This window comes from Alnus glutinosa, chromosome 14 (assembly GCF_958979055.1).
Source record: "Alnus glutinosa chromosome 14, dhAlnGlut1.1, whole genome shotgun sequence".
NCBI lineage: Eukaryota > Viridiplantae > Streptophyta > Magnoliopsida > Fagales > Betulaceae > Alnus > Alnus glutinosa.
The window spans coordinates 17,067,192-17,090,979 of record NC_084899.1 but is presented as its reverse complement, the minus strand read 5'-3'; the positions used below and the strand labels follow the sequence as shown (position 1 = coordinate 17,090,979).

Here is a 23,788-nt window from a genome sequence, read left to right as displayed (position 1 = left end):
TTTAGCTAATTTGGTAATAAATGTGTCATTAATGCGTCGTAAATATGTCATAAACGGGTTGACAGGTCATAAACAGGTTGGCGGATCATAAATGTGTCATAAACGGGTTGACAAGTCATAAACGAGTTATAGCCTAAACCCAAACCCTATATATTCATGTCGTGTTCGTATCGGATTCGCGGGTCGTGTCAAAATTGCCAAGCTTAGAGTCAGTGTGAGACCATAGAGTTGATGCTCTTGGTGTGTGAAACAATCCCTACGGGTTGATGCCTTACGAGTGGAACAAGTGTAAGTCTAGAGTTGATGCTCTTAGTTACAGAAACAGTAAGTCCAGAGTTGATGCTCCTGGCACCCGTGAGTTGATGCTTCTGTATTCATAAACAAGGAAACAGAATAAATGCATGCATTGCATGATGTGAGTTATGATTTGAAAATGATGTTTTCATGACTAGACGTATTAATATACTTATGTGACTTAATGGGAAAGAGCACAAGTATATTTCTATTCGGCTAGTTTGCATATGGTTTGAGAGATATCCAGTTTGGATGTAAATGTATACGTATAATCCCTAGAGTGTGGAGTATTTGTATGCTTGTATGACCAAGTGTTGATGTCATTAATTTACATGCTTAGAAATACATGTATGCTTCTGTTTCTTCAGTTGTAGTATACTTGTATACATGTATTCAAGCGAAAACCTACGACTTCTTGTGCTCGCGTCCGGACAGTCAAGACCATTGTCCGAATGTCTCTCTTCCTTTCAGCGATGTATGTATCGTCACATGTGCACTCGTGTTCGAACGTCCACTTACCGTGTTCGGATGGCCCTGGACTTAAATGTGGGACAGAGCCTCTTTTGGCTTATTTTCTCTTGATTTCTCTCCCACTCTCTTGATTTCTCTTTGGTTTTTCACCCTAAAACTGTGATCTACAGAGATCTAACCATCCAAACTCAAATCCGATTGCTGAAACGTGATCTACGAAGCCCGATCAACGTTTCTACCGATCGTTTTGAGGTAAATCGTTAAACTTGTGTTTTTGAGATTTTTGGTTAAATCTTGAGAAATATGAGTTTAATCTAGTGTTTTATTTAGGTGTTGTGCTACTTGGAGCTTGCTTGTGATTCCCCAAACACCGGATATTGTTTGGGCAAATTTTTGGGTAAGTTTCTCCAAACCTTAGATTTTTGGGTATTTAATTTAAATGGTATTTTGTGATATTAACCCTAAGATTTTCTTATGAGTTAATGTCATTTTATATAATGATTTGTGTTTATATTAGTGAGTTAATATTTATTGTGATTAGTTTAGTGAAAATAAATTATGGGAAGTGTTTAAAATTAGGGTATATGTTAGAATGTGGTTTTGATGCCTAATCCTAAACAAATGTTTTGGATTAGTGGGATTGGGGTTAAATTAGTAAATAAGGTTTATGGTTGTGTGTTTGGAACCCTTAAAAAAATATTATGGGTTTTCCAACGGTTTAGCCTTGAGCAATTCAAGTGCTAATTAGAGTGTTAAATTATTTAGAGTGCTAAATGTTGCAATGTGTTATTCTACAATGACGCATTTGCAAGGTGGTGCCTAGGAAATCTAGTGCTTAAATCCACGCAACCAAGGTGAGTATTCCACTCACTGAGAATTATTATTTTCATATATTATGAAATTGCAAGACATATAGGTTGTTTTATAAATCCGAACCAACTGTATGTTAAATATATTTGTTTTAGATGATTTGAGTACTTTCGAGTATGTTCAAATATATCAATGCTATTTTGAGAATATAGTATTGTGTGTTGCAAGATTTGGATGAAATATTGAATGATTTAGCAAAGCATGATTTAACAGCATGATACAGTAATGAAATACTTACTAGTCAAGCACAGAACATAGAGCATATAGCATATAGCATACAACATATAACCCAGCTACTTAACAGCAACAGACCTTAGGGGACCCACGCCCCACAGCAGTCCAATAGCTTAACAGTAGCAAACCTTGGGGAACCCACCCCCCACAGCAGCCCAGCAGCATGCATAGCATATATAGCATGATTTATGTTGTGTGCGGTTTTCATGATTACTATATTGTAGTTTTGCTAGGAATATTAGTATGCATATGAGTTTTAATGGAAAAGAACATATGCATATTTCTATTAACTGGTTGCATGATTTAAGGGCATTGAGCTTTATGGCATATGGTATTCCAGGGAAACAAATCTTGTTGTTGCAGGATACTCCGATGCAGACTGGGCTGGAAATGCTGATGACAGAAAGAGTACCTCGAGAGGTTACTTCTATGTGGGAAACAATCTCGTATCTTGGATGAGTAAGAAACAAGCTTTTATATCTCTCTCTCTCCACTTCTGAGGCTGAATATATTGCTGCGGGAAGCTGTTGTACCCAATTACTGTGGATGAAGACGCTGCTAGGTGACTATGGATTCTCTCAAGGTACCATGATTATCAACTGTGATAATACTAGTGCTATAAATATTTCCAAGAATCCCGTTCAACACTCTCAGACCAAGCATATCGACATCATACATCACTTCTTGCGTAATCTTGTGGAATCAAGGTAGTATCCCTCTCCTTCATTCCCACTGAAAACCAATTGGCTGACATTCTTACCAAACCTCTAGATGGTAGCAGGATTGAGTCCCTTCGGAAAGCCATTGGTGTTTGTGACATGTCCTATACATGCTTTTCATGCTAGGATTCGACTTCTTTGTGTTTCTTAAGTCTTATCCTCTAATAGCATGATATATATATATATATATATATATATATATTTTAAAAAATGAAAAATAAATTTGGGAGTTTTGTAGCAGGGTGGTTCTTTCAAAGGTTTGTTAGTTGTCTCATGTATCTTTTCTGGTTTATTAGTTCATTTTGCTTAGATGAATTACTCTTACATGTGGTTAAGAACATAAGTATGACATATGCAAAGTTTTTCCTGCTCACTTTTTATGATTGATAATTGCTTGTCTCATGTGATGACTTCGTGCACTATTCAAGGCTCCCCTGAGGTGTGTACTTTTCTCTCTGACTTTTTGCTTCTGGGTACTATAACCAAGAGAGATGTTTTTGACAAGATGGTCAAATTGACCAACATGCTAGTTGAACCTAGAGCCTAAAAATTCTAGCATTCTTTCTAGGCTGCAGCACCAACAAGAATCAAGCAGTAACTCTTTAGTTCTCTTGCTATATGTGAAAAATTAAAATGACTTCTAATATAACCAAGTGTGTGAAAAGATGTGTGCAACAAAATATCAACAAACAGAAATAAAGGAGATAGATATTTTGTTAACGAAATGGAAACTCAGTTAAGAGAAAAACCACTCTGGGGGAGCCAAACCCAGGATATCCACTATTCAGAAGACAAGACTAGTTACAAAATAGTAGCACTCACATACCCCTGATGCAGTGGTCGTACCTTGAACTCTAATGTGTAACCCAATGCAAACGCCTCCCAACCAGGTTTCCTACCTGAAATGGGTCTTCAATGGAATCCTTTACCTTAGGGCTAACCCCTAAGATAGACTTCAGATTAGCGTAGTAACAGCACACACCGCAATGGCTTAAGAGAAACTAACTCAGCACAATAACTCTACAATATAACTCTCTAAGCACTAAGGAATTCAATATCGAATTCTTACAGTTCTCAAGCCTACGGACCTCTATTTATAGGCTGCAGGTTCAAATGAGCGTCTGGCTTGATAAACCTAGGCCCCGTCCGGATGGTAGACATAAGGCGTCCGGACGGACAACTGTGCGATCGGCTTTCCAAAATTTCGCTAAAATTCTTTCCAGTTTTGAGCCGCGTCCGGACGGTGTTGCCCTGTCGTCCAGACGGTCGCACTTCAGCTGCACGTAATTTTCATATTAAGGCTTCACACATCCGGACCAAGAGAATGGTCGTCCAGACGGTTGATCATATGCACACAATTTCCATATATGTAGCTCGCGCATTCGGACCATGAAGGCTGACGTCCAGACATTTGAATTTTGAATGCGCAACTTGCCTTATGGATGAGCGCGACCTGATGGGAATCCACATCGTCCGGACGATTGCAGCAATCTTCCCATATTTGTGTTTTGGAAAGAAATCTTGTAGTTGGTCGAACACTGAGTGTCGTTCAGACGTACTGCTGAAACGTCCGGACAGATGCAAGCTGGAGCAGTTTGAAGCTTCTCGACACAGAGGAAGGTCCGGACGGAAAGTTCTCGTCGTCCGGACGGATGATGCTTTGGACAGTTGGGCGTCCGGACGGTATATCACGTTGTCTGGACGGCTACAAGGGATCTGATTTGACTGACTTGTAGACTATGCAGAATCTTCTAGAAGACCTCTGAATAGCAGAATCCCTGTTTAAATGCATCATTAAATAGAAGTGATTTTGTCCAACAAAATGTAGCCAATTACAAACTAACAATATGCTAATATTCACTGCTTTTGTATTGAATTAGCAATATATCTTGTCCTTCATGGTGCAAGTAAAATTTTACCTTGTCCTTCATGGTGCAAGTAAAACAACTAGGTGCTGCTTCTTAGGGAGAGTGTATCAGATGAGGGTGGCTAGCCCTAGTAATTAATAAGGTTTGACTTTTGATTGATCTTGCTTGGATTTTCTCTCATGTTTAGATAATCCAATTGTTCTTTGTCATATCAGCAAACTTCAATAACTTTTTGAGAAAGCCTTCACACACACACGCATTGCATGAGTTGAGCGAGCTATCTTCATTATTATGTTTGCAGGGAAATCTTTGTCTATCTTATACTTGTCTATCAACTCTATGTTTGCATAATTCTGACTTGCTCTTTGACTGATTTCTCAGACTTGGATACATGCGTGTGCTACTATACTTGTGAAGGATCTAACCTTGTTGCTCTTCTCTCTTCCTTTGAACAAGATGTTTTTATTCAGTTCTTTTTCTGTTTAAACTTCTGGATATTATTACTCTGTTTACCCTTGTCCTTCTGAGATATTTAGGGGGAGTAATTTTTGTGTGTTTGATTCTTATTACTCTGTTGTACCCTTTGTCCCATTGTGACAAAAAAAGGGGAGTAATTTTTTATTTGGACCGGGATTGTATTTTTAACCGGTCAAGTGATTTTTGTCCCAGAATGGCCAAAGAGGGAGTTTGTTAGTTTGTAATTGGCTTTACTCTGTTGGACAAAATCACTTCTTGTAATGATGCATTTAAACAGGGATTTTGCTATTCAGAGGTCTTCTAGAAGATTCTGCATAGTCTACAAGTCAGACAAATCGGATCCCTTACAGCCGTCCGAACGACAAGAACTTTCCGTACGGACCTTCCTCTGTGTCAAGAAGCTTTGAACTGTTCCAGCTTGCTTCCGTCGGGACGTTTCAGCAGTACGTCCGGACAACACTTAGTGTTCGACCAGCTACATGATTTCTTTCCAAAACACAGATATGGGAAGATCGTTACAAACGTACGGACGATGTGGATTCCCGTTCGGACGCGCTCATCCATAAGGCAAGTCGCGCATTCAAAATTCAGACGCCCGGACCTCAACCTTCATGGTCCGGACGAGTGAGCTACTTATATGGAAATTGCATGCATCTGATCAACCGTCCAGACGACCATTCCCTTGGTCTGGACGCGCGAAGCCTTGATATGGAAATTGCGTGCAGCTGAAGTGCGACCGTCCGGATGACAGGGCAACACCGTCCTGACGCGGCTCAAATCAGGAAAGAATTTCAGCAAAATTTTGAAAAGCCGATCGCACAGTTGTCCGTCCGGACGCCTTATGTCTATCATCCGGACGGCACCTAGGTTTATCAAGCCAGATGCTCATTTGAACCTGCAGCTTATAAATAGAGGTCTCTAGGCTTGAGAACTGCAAGAATTCAGTATTGAATTCCTGAGTGCTTAGAGAGTTACTTTAGAGAGTTATTGTGCTGAGTTAGTCTCTCTTAAGCCGTTGATGTGTGTGCTGTTGCTGCAATGATCTAAAGTCTATCTTAGGGGTTGGCCCTAAGGTATAGGATTCCATTGATGACCCCTTCAGGTAGGAGACTTGGCTGGGAGGCGTTCGTATTGGGTTACACGTTAGAGTGCAAGGTACGACAATTGCATCAGGGGTATGTGAGTGCTACTACTTTGTAACTAGTCTTGTCTTCTGAATAGTAGATATCCTGGGTTTGGCTGCCCCGGAGTGGTTTTTCTCTTATTGAGTTTCCACTTCGTTAACAAAATTCTTGTGTCTTTTAAATTCTGCATTGATATTATTTTGTTAACACTTTGTGCACACACACACTTGTTTTATATTAGAAGTCATTTTAATTTTTTATAAAGCATAACCAGATTATCAATATACTTCTTGCAAGGTAAACAATATTATTTCATTCATTCAATTTTCATTCCTTCTCATTCTTGGACTGTTCCCAACTGTTTCTCAGAAGAACATTCCCCTTGTTTACGGCTTATAAGGGACTGTTCCCTACATTACTGGCTTAAGAGGACTGTTCCCAACCATTTAACTTTACTCCCAATATTTAACACTAGGACTGTTCCATCATGCTGGGGACTAACTCGATACAACAAGAAGGGTTGTAACGGTACACCCAATATATAACAACCCTATCACGCAACGGAAAACAACCATCACAACCACAACAATTTATAGCATAAGAATATAAACCTGTAGGGTTAGTTTAACACGCCAACAATATAATAACATCTATCAACAATGCTTCTGTTGATGAGGAAGAAAACTCTTGCACCAAGAGAAAAACCACTACAAAAAACTTGCAGTTTAGCCACGTGGCTAAAATGTTAATATTTTTTCAGGAATTGAAATTTTTTCATTTTTTTCTTTTTGAAAATTTTAATAAATTAGCCACGTGGTGTAATGGCCACGTCTCCAATTGGCCATGTGGAATGTATACCACATGGCTAATTTATTAAATTTTTTTTTGACAAATTAAAATTCTAGCCATGTGGGTTATTTGCCACGTGGCCAATTAGCCACATGGAAAATAACACACGTTTCTATTTGCTTATATAGATCAAAAAAATTAATTAAAAAACCAGTGTGAACGCACGGGACACGAAATCCCGCTCGCACTAATATTTAGATTTCAAATTTGACTTTGCTATTAATTTTTTCAATTTCTCCTCTCTTCACTCTCACTCTCATCTCTCTATCGTCGACTACTCACCCTAAAACTCTCTTCTCTCTCATCAATCTCTGATATTCCATCTCACTCTCACTCTCACTCTCTTCTCTCTCTCATTGACCACTCACCCCTACCGGCTTGGCAGCACGCCACCACCCAAGGAGATCGGGCAACTCAGAGAGGTACAGATCGAGATCAACCGACTCTTAGAAATGGAGGAGATCCGGCCGACTCACGCTCGCCGGCCGCGGATCTCCGTCGACCACAAGTACTCTTTCTCTATCTCTCTCTCACTCTCTCTCTCTCTCTCTCTCTCTCTCTCTCTCTCTCTCTCTCTCTCTCTCTCTCTCTTGTGCTGATCTCTCTCGCTTATCCCTTGATGTTTCGGTGATGCAGGGATCGGAGGACCGACCGGATTTTGAATCTGATTTTGGGTTTTTGTTGTTTTGGTTTAATGATTTCCAGCGAGTGGGCGATTGGGTTTTTGTTGTTTAGGTTTGATGGCCGACGAATTGGTTTTTTTTTTTTTTTTTTTTGGTTTGATTTCCGACGACTGGGTTTTTGTTGTTTTGGTTTTTTGAATCTAATGTGCGTGATTAGGTTTTTCCCATTTTGGGTTTTTGTATTTTTGGTTTGATGGGTTCGAATCCGGCGACTGGGTGATTGTCGGTCCCGGCCTGGATGTACGCCGAAAATATCGTGTATATACGATATTGGGAGAAAATTTTTTAGCAACGTGGCTAGAAGTGCCTATTTTTTTAAAAAAATAAAATTGCATATAGCCACTTGGGGTGGTATGTGGCTAAACGTCATGTGGCTAAATAGCCACATATATAAAAGCCACGTCTCTAAATGTACATTTAACAACAATCGGATTCACCACGCATAACCCACGTAGCTAACTGCACGTGGCTAACAGTTAGCGACGTGGATGACCTTAATCCACGTGGCTAACTACAAGTGGCTAAAAACTAAGTTTTTTGTAGTGAACCTCTCTAAGACAGCAAAACCTAGGATTCCACTAATATTAAAGACCACACTACAACATATATGTAAACTACAATACCAGTAACTGTACCATATATTTTTGTAGGACGACTCATTGTTCACGCAATCTCTTCTCCAACAAGTCCCGTGTTGGCCGATCTTGACCTAGCCAAATCTTTACTAATCCCCACCGGAAGACTATTTTTGCAGTCTCAGCATGTTACCTCATTATTGATGTGGTGCAGTCACAACATTTTGTTAGCTTCAAATCTTCAAGCATGTAGCAACTCAAATTTTAATCTTTGGATAAAGAGGGTTTGACTTTGAGAAATGTGTGGGTATTTATGAAATAAATTAGAGTTGATGGAATTTAATTCATAGGCTTTGAATTTTATTAATAAGGAATTTATATTAGGTTCTAATATTATTTCATGAATAATTAAAGTAATATGAGACTTTACTTGGACTAACGGGTTCAGAGAATTAGTTCTGATTAAAATAGTTCAGACTAAAATATTAGTAATAATATGATTTTAGAATTAAAAATAACACTAAGAGAATGAAATTAATAATTGCTATAACAATAAATAAAATTTGATTTAAATAGTAAATTAAGAATGATATTAACAATAGTAGTAAAAATAATAAGATTAGGTTTAGTTTTATAACTATGGGCTATTATATGATTAAGCAAAGTTGTAGATAAATAATATAATTAAGAAAATGGTTTAAGAGGAAAAAGTGATAAAAGAATTAAGGCAAATTCGTATATAAGATAGTTGGGGGGAGACATTATCCACAAATGTGTGGTTGTGGAGCACTTGGGTGGGGAGATATTGGGGGTGTTTGATAACCAGCACCCTATTCCCCTCCTTCATTTTTACTTTTCCTAAAAACAATCAACTTCAAAACATTCTAACTTTTTTTCACTTTTTATATCTCATTAATAAATTTTTATTACTATTCAAATAAAAAAAATCCATTACAATACAAAACTTTTTCATAAATTTTTTTTTTACTTTATAACACATTAATCACTTCTTACAATTACTCAAAAAAAAAAAAAAATCAACTCAACAATCTGTACCAAACACACCCATTTTCTCCCCTTTGTCGTGACAAAGCAAAAGGGATAAGCCCTTTATCTTAAAAAGCGGAACCCTTTATCCTGATGTCATTCACCGAGAGAGAGAGAGAGAGATAAAAGCACAATGAAGGAAATAAAATGGCGTTTTCGACCATGGGTATTAAGGAAGGTAAGCTCTCAAACTGTTCTTGGTAATTTCGTTATACCCATTAAATAAAACACGAAAAATCATGTTAATTGTTTAGGATTTGGGTTGGGTTTGATTTTAGGTTAATTTGTGATTTGGGTTGTTTTCTAAAACCGGTTTATGTTTGTTGGAGTTGGTCTCTTTGATTTTTTAAAATAGCCATGTTGGCTGAATGGTGAGTTTTGATATGGGTGTTCGATGTAGTTTTTGGTTGAATGGTTTCTTGGTGTGGGAAGCCGATGAAGAAGTTAAATTTTGGGGGTGTTACTCCTTAGAATCAATTAGATGTTTAGGCGTGTATTGAAATTCTTGATCTCTTGTTGACTAACTGTATGGGTTTTGTGTTTTTGATGATTTTGGTTAGTTATGTTGGGTTGTTTTATGGGTAGATTCTTATGGTGTTTTTGCCGATTGATTTTGGATTATTTTCCTAGTGAAGGAATTGGGTCCTTTTGTGTTCTACTCGAATGATGGTCATTTTGTTGGTGAATTTCTATGGTATTGATGTTATGATTAATGGTTAAGTTCATTGGTATAGTTTATTTGAGTGTTTTGATTATGTTTTGAGGGCTTTCATTTATTAGGAAATTATATATGAATTTGTATTGAGTTGTGAGTATGGTTATGTGATTTTGGGTGCTACTAGATTTATTTGGTTATTCCTATGAGTTTTGATTTGTTGGAGATGAGTTTGAGGTTTTGATGTTTAAAGTTATTGAAATTATTCTTTTTGTCGCTATAGAATGGAAGTTTTTTGGGTTTTGATACTTGGATTGTTTATGGCTGGTTACGGTGGTTTTACTATAATGGTATTAGCTTGTAAGGTGTATTTGTAAGCTTAATTCTTTGTTTGGGTTGAGAGCAGTCATGCGAAACTAAATGATTAGAATTTAGTTGTGTTTTAGTGGGATGTGATGGTAATTGTGGAAGTGAGTTAACAAATGAAAGTGGAAAAGGAATAAAAGTTTTAAGTAAGTTGTTTAAGTAAATAGACTTTCAATTATAATAGAATTAAGGTTGAATAGTAAGCAAAGTAAAGCGACCAATTCATGAATAATAATAATAATAATAATAATAATAATAATAATAATAATAATAATAATAATAGTAGCTTAAAAGTAATAAAGTTAAATGGAAAGCCCAACTAACTAAAGAGCAGATTAAATTGAAGACGACGAACTAGGCCATGTGAGGGAGTCAATGGTTGGACCATTGCATCAATGCGATAAGTGCAAATTTACTGACCTTATTACACTATGTTACAAAAAGCATCATAATATGTATTTTTGAAAATGCCATGATATTGCTTATTATTATTCAATATGAATGAATTACTATTGTTCTTTGTAAATTAAGTACTATGAAAATGCCATGATATTATTGTTATGGGTGAATGAATTATTATTATTATTTTTTAAATGTGAATGAATTACTATTGTTCTTTGTGAGTGAATTACTATTGCAATTGGTGAATGCATTATTATTATTATTGTTTAAATGTGAAGGATTTTTACTATTTTTCTTAATTAATGAGTTACTCTTGCCTTTTGTGATTGAATTACTACTGTTCGATGTGAATGAATTATTATTCAAGCGTGAATGAGTTGCTAATGTTCAAGCGGGAATGAACTACTATTGTTTTATGCGAATGAATTATTATTGTTTAAATGTAAATAAATTGTTGTTTACCTTGCAGGAAGTATCCTTAAAATATTCCTCTATGGCTTCTATTGTTTTAACTATGTAAAGTAATGTTGTTGATAAAGGGATGCTTAATTTTTTATGGAATGTAATAAGCTACATCATGAGCATGGTCGCCTAGCATGGTGCAACAATCTTAGCCATTAATGTAAGCATTGTTGATAGATGTTATTATATTGTTGGCGTGTTAAACTAACCCTGCAGGTTTATATTCTTATGCTATAAATTGTTGTGGTTGTGATGGTTGTTTCCCGTTGCGTGATAGGGTTGTTATATATTGGGTGTACCATTACAACCCTTCTTGTTGTATCGAGTTATTCATCCACAAGTGAGTAAGTAAATTATTGTGGAACTTCTTTGTGTAAAGACCCTTTAATATTGTTTCGCATTCTCAAATTTGGTAACTAAAAAAGTCATGATATTTCACAAAATATTTATGCGTTGCCTCCGTTATTATGCCAATTTAAAGAAATTTGTTTATTTTGAAATAGGGTAAGCATAATCCCAGAGACAATACAGTTATTTTTATGCAATAGTAAAATATAAGTACTCATAGCTTTCTTTCATATGGTCTATCTAAGCTTTTAATCCTTTCTTGGTAGGGTTAGCGCTGTCCCAATGGACCTGCAATACATTACCAATGCCCTGGATATTATTGCATAGGGTTATGTACTAGCAGCCCGACCGAGTCCAACCTCGGGTGGCCCACACTACTTGCAAAGCCATAATAGTGTACCATCATTTCATGGTGTGCCCATCACAAATAGCTATTGGATATAAGGTCAAACATAAATGTCAACCAATTTGATTATAGGGTCAAGCCCATATAATGGAAAGCTTATGGTCGTTATACCACACATTATTTTGAAAATTAAAGCATGCTTAGTTCCTTTAACATATCACCTCTTGAAATAAAATAGTTATGTATGCATTTACTTACCTCAGACAATTCTCCTCACTCTCAGACATCTTAATCATTGAATCATTATGAATCATACTCTAATATTAGACACAACCTATACTGAAACCATAATATAGCACGTAAAACTCTAATCATGCAAATTAATACCTTTATTGAACGTTTGATATGAGGTTGATCGTTTGGCCAACAAGGGTCGAATGATTGGCATAAACATTGGAAAATTCGATAACTATGATAATGCTTGAAAGACTTAAAACTTCTACTTAAACCTATTACCCAACTCAATCAAGACTCCTAAAAATCCTAAAAAGACATATCAAACCAAAATAACATGATATAACATGGAAAGTATGAGCAGGTTCATATATTTTTGAAAAAATAGCTAATGCATGATTATTACAAAATTATAACATATTATACTTATATACTTTTAAAACCCACATGATGTATGTTAAAAAAAAAAAAAAAAAATCCCTATATTAAAACGAACAAAAACATGTTAACATACATCAAAATGAAATTAAGGTTTAGGGGTTACTTTCTATTGAGGATGAAGCCTCACTGAGAGTCACATTTTCTCTCTCTAGGACCTCTATCTCTCTCCTCTAGGGTTTCTAGTGTGAAGGAATGACGAAAATGGTGTTTTTGGGTCATATGGATGGCTTTATGTGGTTTCTAGCAAGATCAAAAGGCTAAGGTGTCTAAAATAAAAATGCTCTCATACTTGTTCGAATGTTCGGGAGGAAAGTTGAATATTCGGCTAAGGAAATCTCGATTGTTTAGGGAAGGAAGATCTCAATCGTTCGAGTGGGAACTCGAACGTTCGAAAAGCAAGATTCTATTTTAAAAGTATAAAAATTGTTATAATACCTTGAGAGTTTTTAATTTATAGAATTGCAACACATTATTGAAAATCGTTTCTATGTGAATCAAAATAAGGATTTTTGGGTTTATAATTGCCAATATTCTTTAGATTAAATATATTTATTTGTGTGGTATTACACCCTCAATCATTTGTTAACCTATTATCGTATGTTCCGTAATTGTGCATAATCTTAATTTCTAAAATTGCCCAAGCTTTCCTAATCTAAGACAATCTAAGGATCTTCTAATGTACTACCACACTCCTAACTCACAATAATACCTTCATGCAAAGCAAAGTACGTCCAACTAAGGGTGAGCAAAGGGGCGGAGGCAGGTTGGAGGGTGGGGGGGCCATGGTCCCCCCCAAAAAAATTTTGACTTCTAATTTATTTTTATTTTTTTGGGGGGGTTAATGCACTAATGGCCCCTGCAAAAAATGAATTCAACCCCCCCCCCCCCCCCTAATTTTTTCTTTTTGTTTTAATAAGTAAAAATGAGATTAAAAAAAACCCCTAAAAATTTACTCAACTACTACTATATATTTTTTTTCTTAATAAAAAAAAAAAAATTACCCTCAAGCTTCAGTGTTGTAGTTCAGGCACTTGAATCTTAAAAAAAAATAAAAAATAAAAAATAAAATTAATAATAATAGAAAGCAACAACAGCAAAGCATACCAAAAACAAGGGAAAAAAAAAAACCATAGCTACGTAGTAGGCATTAGATAAGGTCCTTGGGAAAAAAAAAAAAAAAAAAAATCAGCAAACATGAGACAACAATCAAATCCTCTCCAACACGCAAATGTGAAATCATTGAAATGTTAATCAAAAAAATTCACACTTCACAAGAGAAAAGCGGGCAATTGCAAAATTTGCTTTTCAGTTTTCAACTCTCTCAAATTTCCCTCAATAACTCTTTGTCAAGTATCACCCAAACCCCAAGAAAAAGAAAAAAAAATGTTGTGATTCAGTGGTGAAAATACCGAGAGGCTCAGAGGTGAGAGAACTGAGATTTGAGAGGTTGTGCATCCACCTTCTGCCACGCACCTGATGCACCACCACCAGCGGTCCAAGCTGTCCATCTAGCCTCTAAACACCATCACCGTGAGACACTGAGACGTGAGTTATCTGCTCTCTACGCCATTTTTTTTTTCTTTTCTATGCTGTGTTTGAGAGAGGCGTGAGATGTTGTGTTTGAGGGAGGCGTGAGGGGAGAAATGAAATTGAGGAAATGAGGAAATTAGGAATATTGTAGATTTGTGGTAATGTGGAAACCAGAAGGATAGAAGGTCCTAGAAAGTATAAACTAGAAAAACCTACTTTGACTTCAAATCTTCAATGCTTTGACACGTGGGACCATGGGTGGGGACTGGGGAGACCGGGAGAGAATTGAGTAAATTGAGAAATGTGGTAATGTATTTTGTTTATTGTAGACATGTGGTGGAAGTTTTTTTGATGAAAAGATCCCTTCTTTTCAAAAGAGACCAATGGACTTGTTGGAAGTTCTGGAATGTTTTGGGATATGAGATTTTTTTTTATTACTATTATTATTAGGAATCAATTGATTAAAATTTCAAATGTGATTACGTGATTAATGTGAGAAAATAACTAATTAATCAAATATGCTTGTTAATATTTGTCTTTGAATGATAAAATTTTTTATATTTGTTTTTTTTTTTTTTGTATTTAGTCTAGATAGAATTTTTAAGCTTACAAAATAAATACCCAAAAAGAGGAAATTAAGTATGCCTTTTTCTTCTTTTTTTTTTTTTAATTTTTTTTTATTTTGTTCCATAATTTATTCTTCTAATTGGTTTGCAGCATTCAGCTAGCACATTATTGTCTTTGATTTGTTTTCAAGAAACTCCTCAAGCTCAAGATAACATTGTTTCACTGAAAGGTACTCATTTTTCTCGTACCCTATTAATTGTGCTTAGTTTATTTGTCAAGTAGTTTATATTATTTTGTGTTTGCTATTTTGGCTAGATTAAGATTTTTAATAGTTACTTAAATTATTGAAAAAAAATTTTCTTCTAATTTGATGGGTTTTTTTTATTTATTTATTTATTTATTTAATTAATTATTCGTTGCTTTTTTTGTTGTTAATGCTAATAAGAACTATTATAACTAAAAAATTTCTAATAAAGATATTATATTTCTAGGTACTTTTTGGTTAATTTATTAATCTATAATTTTTTTTTACAGCTTAGAAAAATATGAGCAGACAAAAAACAATCGATTCATTCTTTAAGAAAAAAGATGCGAGTCATTCAGAGGTTAATAGTGATACACCTTTAAATAGACCGTTAGCAACGGATCTTAATGCTTCAGTGACTGATGAGCGGCCTTCTAAATGTCCAAGAATTCTTTCTAAAGAAATGGATGCCACCTCTTTGCAACGTGATCCAGGAAAACGTCCGCAAATATGGGAATTTCATGTAAACTTACAAGATGAAATGCGACGTGCTTATCTTAGAGTTGGCCCATGTCAACCTATTCTTAAACCTACAAAATATCCAGCTTCAGGATCGGAGAATCATCATCGTCGATTTCAAGCTTCTTGGTTTCAGACATACTCAACTTGGTTAGAGTATTCGGAATTAAAGGATGCCATCTTTTGTCATCCATGTTACATTTTTGCTAAGAAATCAACAGGTCGTCCAGGATCAGATGCATTTACAGTAAAAGGTTTTAAGAATTGGAAAAAGATGAACGATGGAATGAATTGTCCTTTAATGGGGCATGTGGGGACAGATCCAAATTCACTATATAAAATTGCTGTGAAATGTTGTGAAGATCTGAAGAATTATTCATGGCATATTGGCAAGTTGATTGAAAACAGTCATCACAAGAAATAGAGAATAATCGATTGCGGCTCAAAACCTCAATAGATAGTGTTCGATGGCTAGCATTCCAAGCATGTGCATTCAAAGGTCATGATGAAAGCTCCGACTCAAAAAATCAAGGTAACTTCATTGAATTGATAAAGTTTTTAGCAACTTTTAATGATAAAGTTGATGGAGTTGTGTTGACAAATGCTCCACGGAATGCCAAATATACATCACCCCAAATTCAAAAAGAAATTTTGCGTATCTTTGCAACTAAAGTGCGAAATGTGATTCGCAAAGAAATTGGAGATGCTAAATTTTGCATTCTTGTTGATGGAGCTCGGGATGAGTCAAAAAGGGAGCAAATGGCAATCATTTTGAGATTTGTTGATAAAGATGGCTTTATTCGAGATAGATTCTTTCATATTGTCCATGTCAAAGATACTACTGCATTAACTTTAAAAAAAGAAGATATTTGATGTCCTTTCTTGTAACGATCTCAAAATTTAGAATATTCGAGGTCAGGGATATGATGGAGGTAGTGATATGCGTGGTGAAGGAATGGGCTACAAGCTTTATTTCTTAGAGAATGTCCATATGCATATTATGTGCATTGCTTTGCTCATAAGCTACAATTAGCTTTGGTTGCAGCATCTAGAGAAGCAAAATCTGTTCATTAGTTCTTTGAGAATTTGAATTTTATTTTCAACATTGTTGTTGGTTCTTCAAAACGCAATGATGAATTGCAATCTGCTCAAGTTGTTGAGATTGAAAGTATGATTGCTTCTAATGAAATTGAGACTGGAAGGGAGGCAAACCAAATTGGTATTTTGCAAAGACCTGGAGATACTCAATGGTCTTCTCATTTTAATTCTGTTTGTAACTTGATAAGAATGTTTCGTGCAACTTGTTTAGTTCTCGACACTATCTCAAAGAAGGGACCAATTATTCTCAACGCAGTGATACTGAAGCGGCTTATATGTTATTAACATCATTTGAATTTGTTTTAATCTTGCATTTGATGAAAGAGATTATGGGATTTACTAATTTTCTTTGTCAAGCTTTGCAACAAAATTCTCAAGACATTTTAAATGCCATGAAAGTGGTTTCAACTACAAAATCACTTCTTCAGAATTTGATAAATGAAGAGTGGGAGCCTTTCCTTGATACTGTTAAATCATTTTGTGAGAAAAATGAAATTGATGTTCCTGATATGAATGCTCGTTACACTAGAGCTCGAGGTAGATCATGTCGCCAAAATGAAAAATCTTCCATGACAATGGAGCATCATTTTAGTATTGATGTATTTATTGCTGCAATAGACTTTTCCAATTGCAAGAATTGGATAATAGATTTAATGAGCATGCAGTGGAACTTCTTCGTCTTAGAGCCGCTTTAAGCCCTCAAGATGCATACAAATTATTTAAGATCAATGATATATGCAGCTTAGTTGAGAAGTTCTATCCTCAAGATTTTACTGAGCAAGAGAAAATCATTTTGAGATTTCAATTGGATCATTATAAGCTTGATGTGCCAAAACATTCTGATTTTCAGAATATGTCCACTTTATCTGAGTTGTGAAGAGGATTAGCAATTTCAGGAAAATCGAAGATTTATAATTTGATTGACAGGTTGATTCGTCTAGTGTTGACGCTCCCTATTTCTACTGCTACTACTGAACGAGCCTTTTTTTGACATGAAACTTGTAAAAACTAGATTACGTAGTAGAATAAAAGATGAGTTTCTAGCAGATAATGTGGTAGTTTATATCGAGAAAGAAATCGCTAAGGATTTCACGACAGAGATGATAATGGATGAGTTTTATTTCTTGAAAGACCGTCGACGTTGAGCACAATTCGAAGGAGATATGAAGTTTTTTTTTGGATTTTTTTTGTACATGTCTGTAGCAAACTAGAACGCTTTTATATTCGGAAGAAAAGTTATTTTTAAATATGATTTTATAGACATGTAACTTTTGTATACAGTTATAACTTATGATTTATTATGAAGTTAAGTTAAACTGTTTAAGACTTGTTTTCTTTTATTTTACAAGCGGGCGCACATATATATATATATATATATATTTAGGTTCGGCCCCCCCACCAACTAATTCCTGGCTCCGCCCCTAGGTGGGTAAATACTCGTGGATCCGCACCAACCTGCGCCAACCGCCCCTATCTGACTCGTGATTTTCGGTTTTCACGTTATTTTGTGTGGTCACAGTTTGAGTTTTCCTCAAACCATGTGGGGCAGGGCGGGTCTCGGGTCGCATGATGAAAAATCCCCGGGTCCTCGGCCAGCCCTACACCGCATCTCATACTTATACAACAAAAAACCCTACCCCCCCCCCCCCCCCATCGAGCCGCAAGAAGGAAAAAAAATGAAAAAAAAAAAAAACACAGTCTTTTTCATTCTTCTTTGTGCCACAGCCTCTAAAATCTTCTTCATTCTTCTCTTCTCTGCTCTTCTCTTCACTCTTCATTGAGTTCGTTCAGCCTATCTCCTGATATTCTCTTCGTTATTTGACTCTGAGGAAGAGATGACCCAAAGAAATGAGAAGACGACCCAAAGAAATGAAAAGAGAAGGGCTTGCAGAGAGAATTACAGAAGGCTCTAGAACTAGAAAGAAGGGTACGTGGCTGTCTTTGGTCAAAATAGCATAGAGCTGGAAGCCATGCTTTGGTTACTTGGTTCAAATTTCAAAAGAATCAAAACGCACTTTCTAAAAAAAAAAAAAAAAAAAAATCAAAATGCATAAGAGTACAGTTGGAAGCCATGCATTGGTTCAAAGGAATCAAAACGCACGGATATTTGCGTTTTGAACCAATGCAGTAAGCCATTTTCATTTATTTCTTTCTGAATCCTTCGTCCACGTGAATAAAGTGGCTTATAGCTGTTTTGAACAAATAACCATGTGACGTGCGTTGGTTCATTTACGTAAGTTCTTAAAAAAAAGAAAAAAAGAAAAAAGAAACAGCTGTGAGGAGAAAAAGGAGAAAAGTGTGAAGTAAAATAGGAAGGCTGGAAGGATCCAGAACCAAAAGTTCACGTGCCTTCTTCTTCTTCATTTATTGGCTTCATTTATGAATCTGCCCCATATCCTTCTTCTTCTTCTTCATTTGTTGTCTTCATTTACAAAACTGCCCCATATCCTTCTTTTTCTTCATTTACTGGCGTCCTTCTTTCGTCGCCCCAAAGAGATCAAAACCGCTCATCCTTCTTCTCCTCCACTAACCACTTATAATCTCCTAGATCTCCTCCGCCTCTTTGACTAAGATTGATCTCCCTCCAAAACCTGCAAAACCCGCACCCGCAGAAACCGCCCTGCATCCCCTATGAACCTGCTGCTTCAGTAAACACAATTGCGGCCACGGGTGCGATTTTCGCAACCCGTAGGGGTGCGGGGCGGGGGCAAAAAAGGTGAAAATCCACCCCGTCCTGTGCACACCCCTACGTCCAACCATTAATGAGAGACTAACCATCATTAAACTCATGATAAAGCTTAACACAACCCCACAATACTAAACCCATAGCCTAGATTTACAAGATAGAGTTGTCTAAACGATCAAAACAACACTAACATAAGCTAAACATGCTGATAACATCAAACCAAATGAGATTAAGTTTAGGATACTACCTCTTGAAGAAGATAAGACCAATGACAAACTTACTGTCTCTCCAAACCTCCACTCTTTCTCAATCTAGGGTTCTGAGGTAAAGAGGGCGAACAAAATGAGAGGGCTGGGAGTAGGTGTAAATTGGTAGACCTCCTATGGATGTTCAAAAGGTCTGAGGTGTTGATTTTTTTTAGGGTTAAATACGCCTAGCCCTCTTGTGGTTGAAGAACTTTATTTTTTGCCCCCTATGGTTCATTTCGTATCGTAGATGATATTTCGTTTATGGCTAAAGACGGAGATGGTACTTTCGTCTAAAAATTGACGGAAGTTCACGTCACATGCCTTAAAAAATCGACACATATTGCTACGTATAATTAAAAATTAAAAAAATAATAAAACTAAAAAACTTTTAAAAAAATAACAATACTAATCATTTTAAAAAAAACCATGACCAGTCTGGATGTGGTCAAACCACCCCTATGGGGGGTGGCCGAACCACCCCCAGGCCCCAAACGGGGGTGCTTCGGCCACACCTTAAATTGTTTTTTTTTTTTTTTTTTTTTCTCTGGGTGTGGTCGAACTACCCCCAAGGGCCATGGGGTGAGTTCGGCCACCAGCAGCAGCTTGGGGTGGCCGAACTCACCCCTAGTCCAAATAGGGGTGGCCGAGCCACCCAAAGGCTCTTGGGAGTGGTTTCAGCCACTCCCAAGGGTGAACCACCCCTAGACTGGTCATGAGCTGGCTCAAGCCACCCCTTGTTTTTTTTTTTTTTTTTTTTTTTTAAAAAAAATAGCCCTTTATTAAGAAAAAAGACTTCCACACAAGTATCTAACGTTCGAGATCCAAAGTTCGGACCACACACAAAATCCTTAAAGTCCAAAAAACTACCTTTTTATATATACATATACACACAGCGGTTGGTTGAGACTGTCACATCAGGATTGTGTGATAGATTTGAAATTAAATTGTGGTGTATATCAGTCATTGTTAAAAAAAATGCAACGATTGGGTGAGACATATCGACATTGTGAAATAGTTGTGAGATAAAAATATGGTATATGAAAACTCAATTCATTGATATATATTTCCTTACAAAAGGTAAAAAGATGGTTCATAATTTTTGCCATCCCAATTTTTATGGTGATGGTCAAAGTGAAGCTCACAAAAAGAAGTGAATGGCAATCCCCGAAATTAGGCAATAGGCAGCTGTGGAGCACTGGAGCTCACTTATTATAGGCAAACAACTCTTTTGAAATTCAAACAACTTAAATTCAGGGAGATCCAAATCCAAAAAAATAGTCAAAAAAAAAAAAAAAAAGTGTTTTGTCAAAATTTTCCCAAATCCAATCACCGAGCTAGCCCTCTTCATACGCACCACCACGAAATTCACTTAGCTACCTTCCAAATTTAGCTTCCCTTATCTGTATATATATACAGATTCACAATTACCACCACCCATCACAGAAAACCCACAAAACCCAACTATAGTTGCAGCAGTACTTTCTTACCTTTTTCAAAACCATCCAAGTTCATTATAATCTCCATATATGGCTTCCTTATTCTTTCTCTCCTTTCTCTCCCTCGTCCTCTCCCTTTCCTCAGCCACCAACGTCCCCCCTGCGATCCGCCAGGCATGCAAGGCCACCCGCTTCCCTATCCCATGCGAGACCTCTTTGAAACTTTCCCAACACGCGCCCTCCTCCAGTCCCACGTCTCTCCAGCTCATCCAGTCTGCCATCTCGATCTCTTCCGACAACCTCCACACCGCCCAGTCCAAGATCAAGTCCATTTTGGACTCCTCCGCTGGGAACCAGAACCGCACCACCGCCGCCAAGAACTGCCTTGACTTCCTCCATATCGGCGACTACCGGATCTCCCAGACTGCCAAGGAGGCATTGCCACATGGTAGGGTCAAGGACGCCAGGGCCTGGATGAGCTCCGCGTTGCAATTCCAATTCGATTGCTGGTCCGCGCTGAATAAGGCCAACGACACGAAGACGGTGAATGAGACGATTTCGTTTATGGACTCACTAACCGGGCTCACGAGCAACGCTCTGAGCATGCTGTTCGCGTACGACGTTTACGGGAAGGATACCGGGTCTTGGGCCCTGCCCAAGACAGAGCGCGACGGATTCTGGGAGAGAAATGGGGCGAGTGGTGGGTCGATAGCGGGTTTCAAGGGCGGGGTTCCGACCAACTTAAAGGCGGACGTGACAGTGTGTAAGGATGCCAGTAAGGGCGGGTGCTACAAGACGGTGCAGGAAGCTGTGAACGCGGCGCCCAACGGTGGGAAACGGAGGTTCGTGATATATATAAAGGAGGGGGTGTATGAGGAGACGGTTAGAGTTCCGTTAGAGAAGAAGAACGTGGTGTTTCTGGGAGATGGGATGGGCAAAACGGTCATCACAGGGTCGTTGAATGTGGGCCAGCCGGGGATTTCCACCTACAACTCTGCCACAGTTGGTTAGTTTTTTTATTTTTTATTTTTATTTTTTCCATGCACCACAATTTAATTTAGTTTCTCAGTAAATTGTGAACAAATTTTATCCCATTAAAACGTGATATGACTTTGAAAATTTACATTAAATTTGGAATGCATTATAATTGATTTTGATCCAATTGTGAGTTTACATCTCACATTACATTTGGAGGATATAATTCTGTTGAAAAAGTGCCAAAAAAAAAAAAAAATTGGGTGAGACGGGGAGAGAGATTTCCGCTTGCTCAAATAATATGCACACCTTATTTCATGCCCTTTTTATATATATATATATATATATATATATATATTTTCAGACAAATACATAAAGAAAACAAGTATTTTTCATCATATGCTAATCTTTTGGTTAACTAATTACAATACATGTTGAGGAGTGTGAGAACTATTTTAGGAAGACCCAGTAGCAGAAATCTCATTAGATGTCCATGAATAAAACAAAAACAAAGAAAAAGAAGGGGTTTTGTCAAATGGGTCATGAAAGACGTCTTACTGTGGGGAACTTGTTACTGGGGTTACAAATGAGCATACAGGTCTTCCCAACAGCTCCTGGACCGGCAAAAAGAGAACCAAGACTTTTGAGGCTGGCAAAGTGGGAAAGTCATTGACGACGCGTTTACTTAATTTTCTTCGATGGTTTTGGATGTGTCCGTCAAAATTAGTTCTTTGATTTTTTTCATAAGCCACTAAACAACATTATTAAAGACTACAAATTAGGAATGAAGCTTTCGATGAACAATATTTTGCCTGTTCTCCTATCACACGCTTCTAAAGTGGCACTGTTGTGTAGTTAGACTTGGACCTTTGCTTTGTTAATACCTTGTGCTAATGCTTTAATAATCCTGGAGCAGGTGTTTCTGGTGATGGGTTCATGGCGAGTTGGCTCACAATCCAAAACACGGCTGGTCCTGATGCCCACCAAGCAGTGGCCTTCAGATCAACCAGTGATTTATCTGTCATTGAGAATTGCGAATTCTTGGGCAATCAAGATACGCTTTATGCTCACTCCCTCCGCCAATTCTACAAATCATGCCGCATCCAAGGCAACGTGGATTTCATTTTTGGGTTCTCCGCCGCTGTTTTTCAAGATTCCCAAATCTTAGTTCGTCCACGGCAACTCAATCCAGAGAAAGGCGAGGATAACACCGTTACTGCACATGGCAGAATCGACCCCGCCCAAACAACGGGTTTTGTTTTTCAAAATTGCTCTATCAATGGCACTGACAAATACGTGGCATTGTACAAAAGCAAACCCCAAGTACACAAGAATTACTTGGGGAGGCCATGGAAGGAGTACTCAAGAACAGTTTTCATAAACTGCAACTTGGAAGATCTTATCACACCAGAAGGCTGGTTGCCGTGGAATGGCGATCTTGGATTGAAAACTCTTTATTATGGGGAACTCCAAAATTCTGGACGAGGTTCTAATTTGTCCAAGAGGGTAACCTGGAGTAGCAAGATCCCCGCGGGGAAAATTTACACATACTCTGTAGAGAATTTTATTCAGGGAAATGAGTGGATTCCATCATCTTAGTTCTGTAAATAGACAGCATTGACAACAGTTTTATGTAAAAGCCATTGGTTGTCTAAATTTAGCCAATAAAGAACAAAAAAGAGCTCCAACATATTGTAATGTTGTACTCTAAATCTTATATTTTGCTACAGTACTTGTCCATATTTGGGTAATTAAGGTAGCTTATGTCCTATTTTTTTTTTAAGGGAAAAATACACTTTGTCCCATGATTTATCCACGGCCTGGCAATATAACCCCCAATGTACCAAAATTTAGATATGACCCCTTCGAACTTGCAAACGCGTGGCAAAAAATGCAATCCATCCATTTGCCCGTCTGTTTGGACGGAAATTTGGTTATGTGCAACTCACATGACCATTTAAGCAAAAATCATTCCAAAATTACCCATCTAAAAAACACAGCGCTTCACTAGTGTTCACGT

The 23,788-nt window shown here is 37.2% G+C and overlaps 1 protein-coding gene across 1 annotated transcript; it reads left to right on the top strand.

Annotated features, from left to right (window-relative positions):
- The first annotated feature begins 20,785 nt into the window (after positions 1–20,785).
- LOC133856497 (probable pectinesterase/pectinesterase inhibitor 51) lies at positions 20,786–23,466 on the top strand. Its single transcript, XM_062291540.1, has 2 exons — positions 20,786–21,799; positions 22,685–23,466. The coding sequence occupies exons 1-2, from the start codon at positions 20,884–20,886 to the stop codon at positions 23,365–23,367; spliced, it is 1,599 nt and encodes a 532-aa protein (XP_062147524.1). The 5' UTR covers positions 20,786–20,883; the 3' UTR covers positions 23,368–23,466.
- The last annotated feature ends 322 nt before the right edge of the window (positions 23,467–23,788 follow it).

Coding starts and splice junctions, on each gene's coding strand:
- LOC133856497 (XM_062291540.1), top strand. CDS start 20,884: ATGGCTTCCTTATTCTTTCTCTCCTTTCTCTCCCTCGTCCTCTCCCTT. Junction 21,800..22,684: donor CTACAACTCTGCCACAGTTG/GTTAGTTTTTTT, acceptor ATCCTGGAGCAG/GTGTTTCTGGTGATGGGTTC.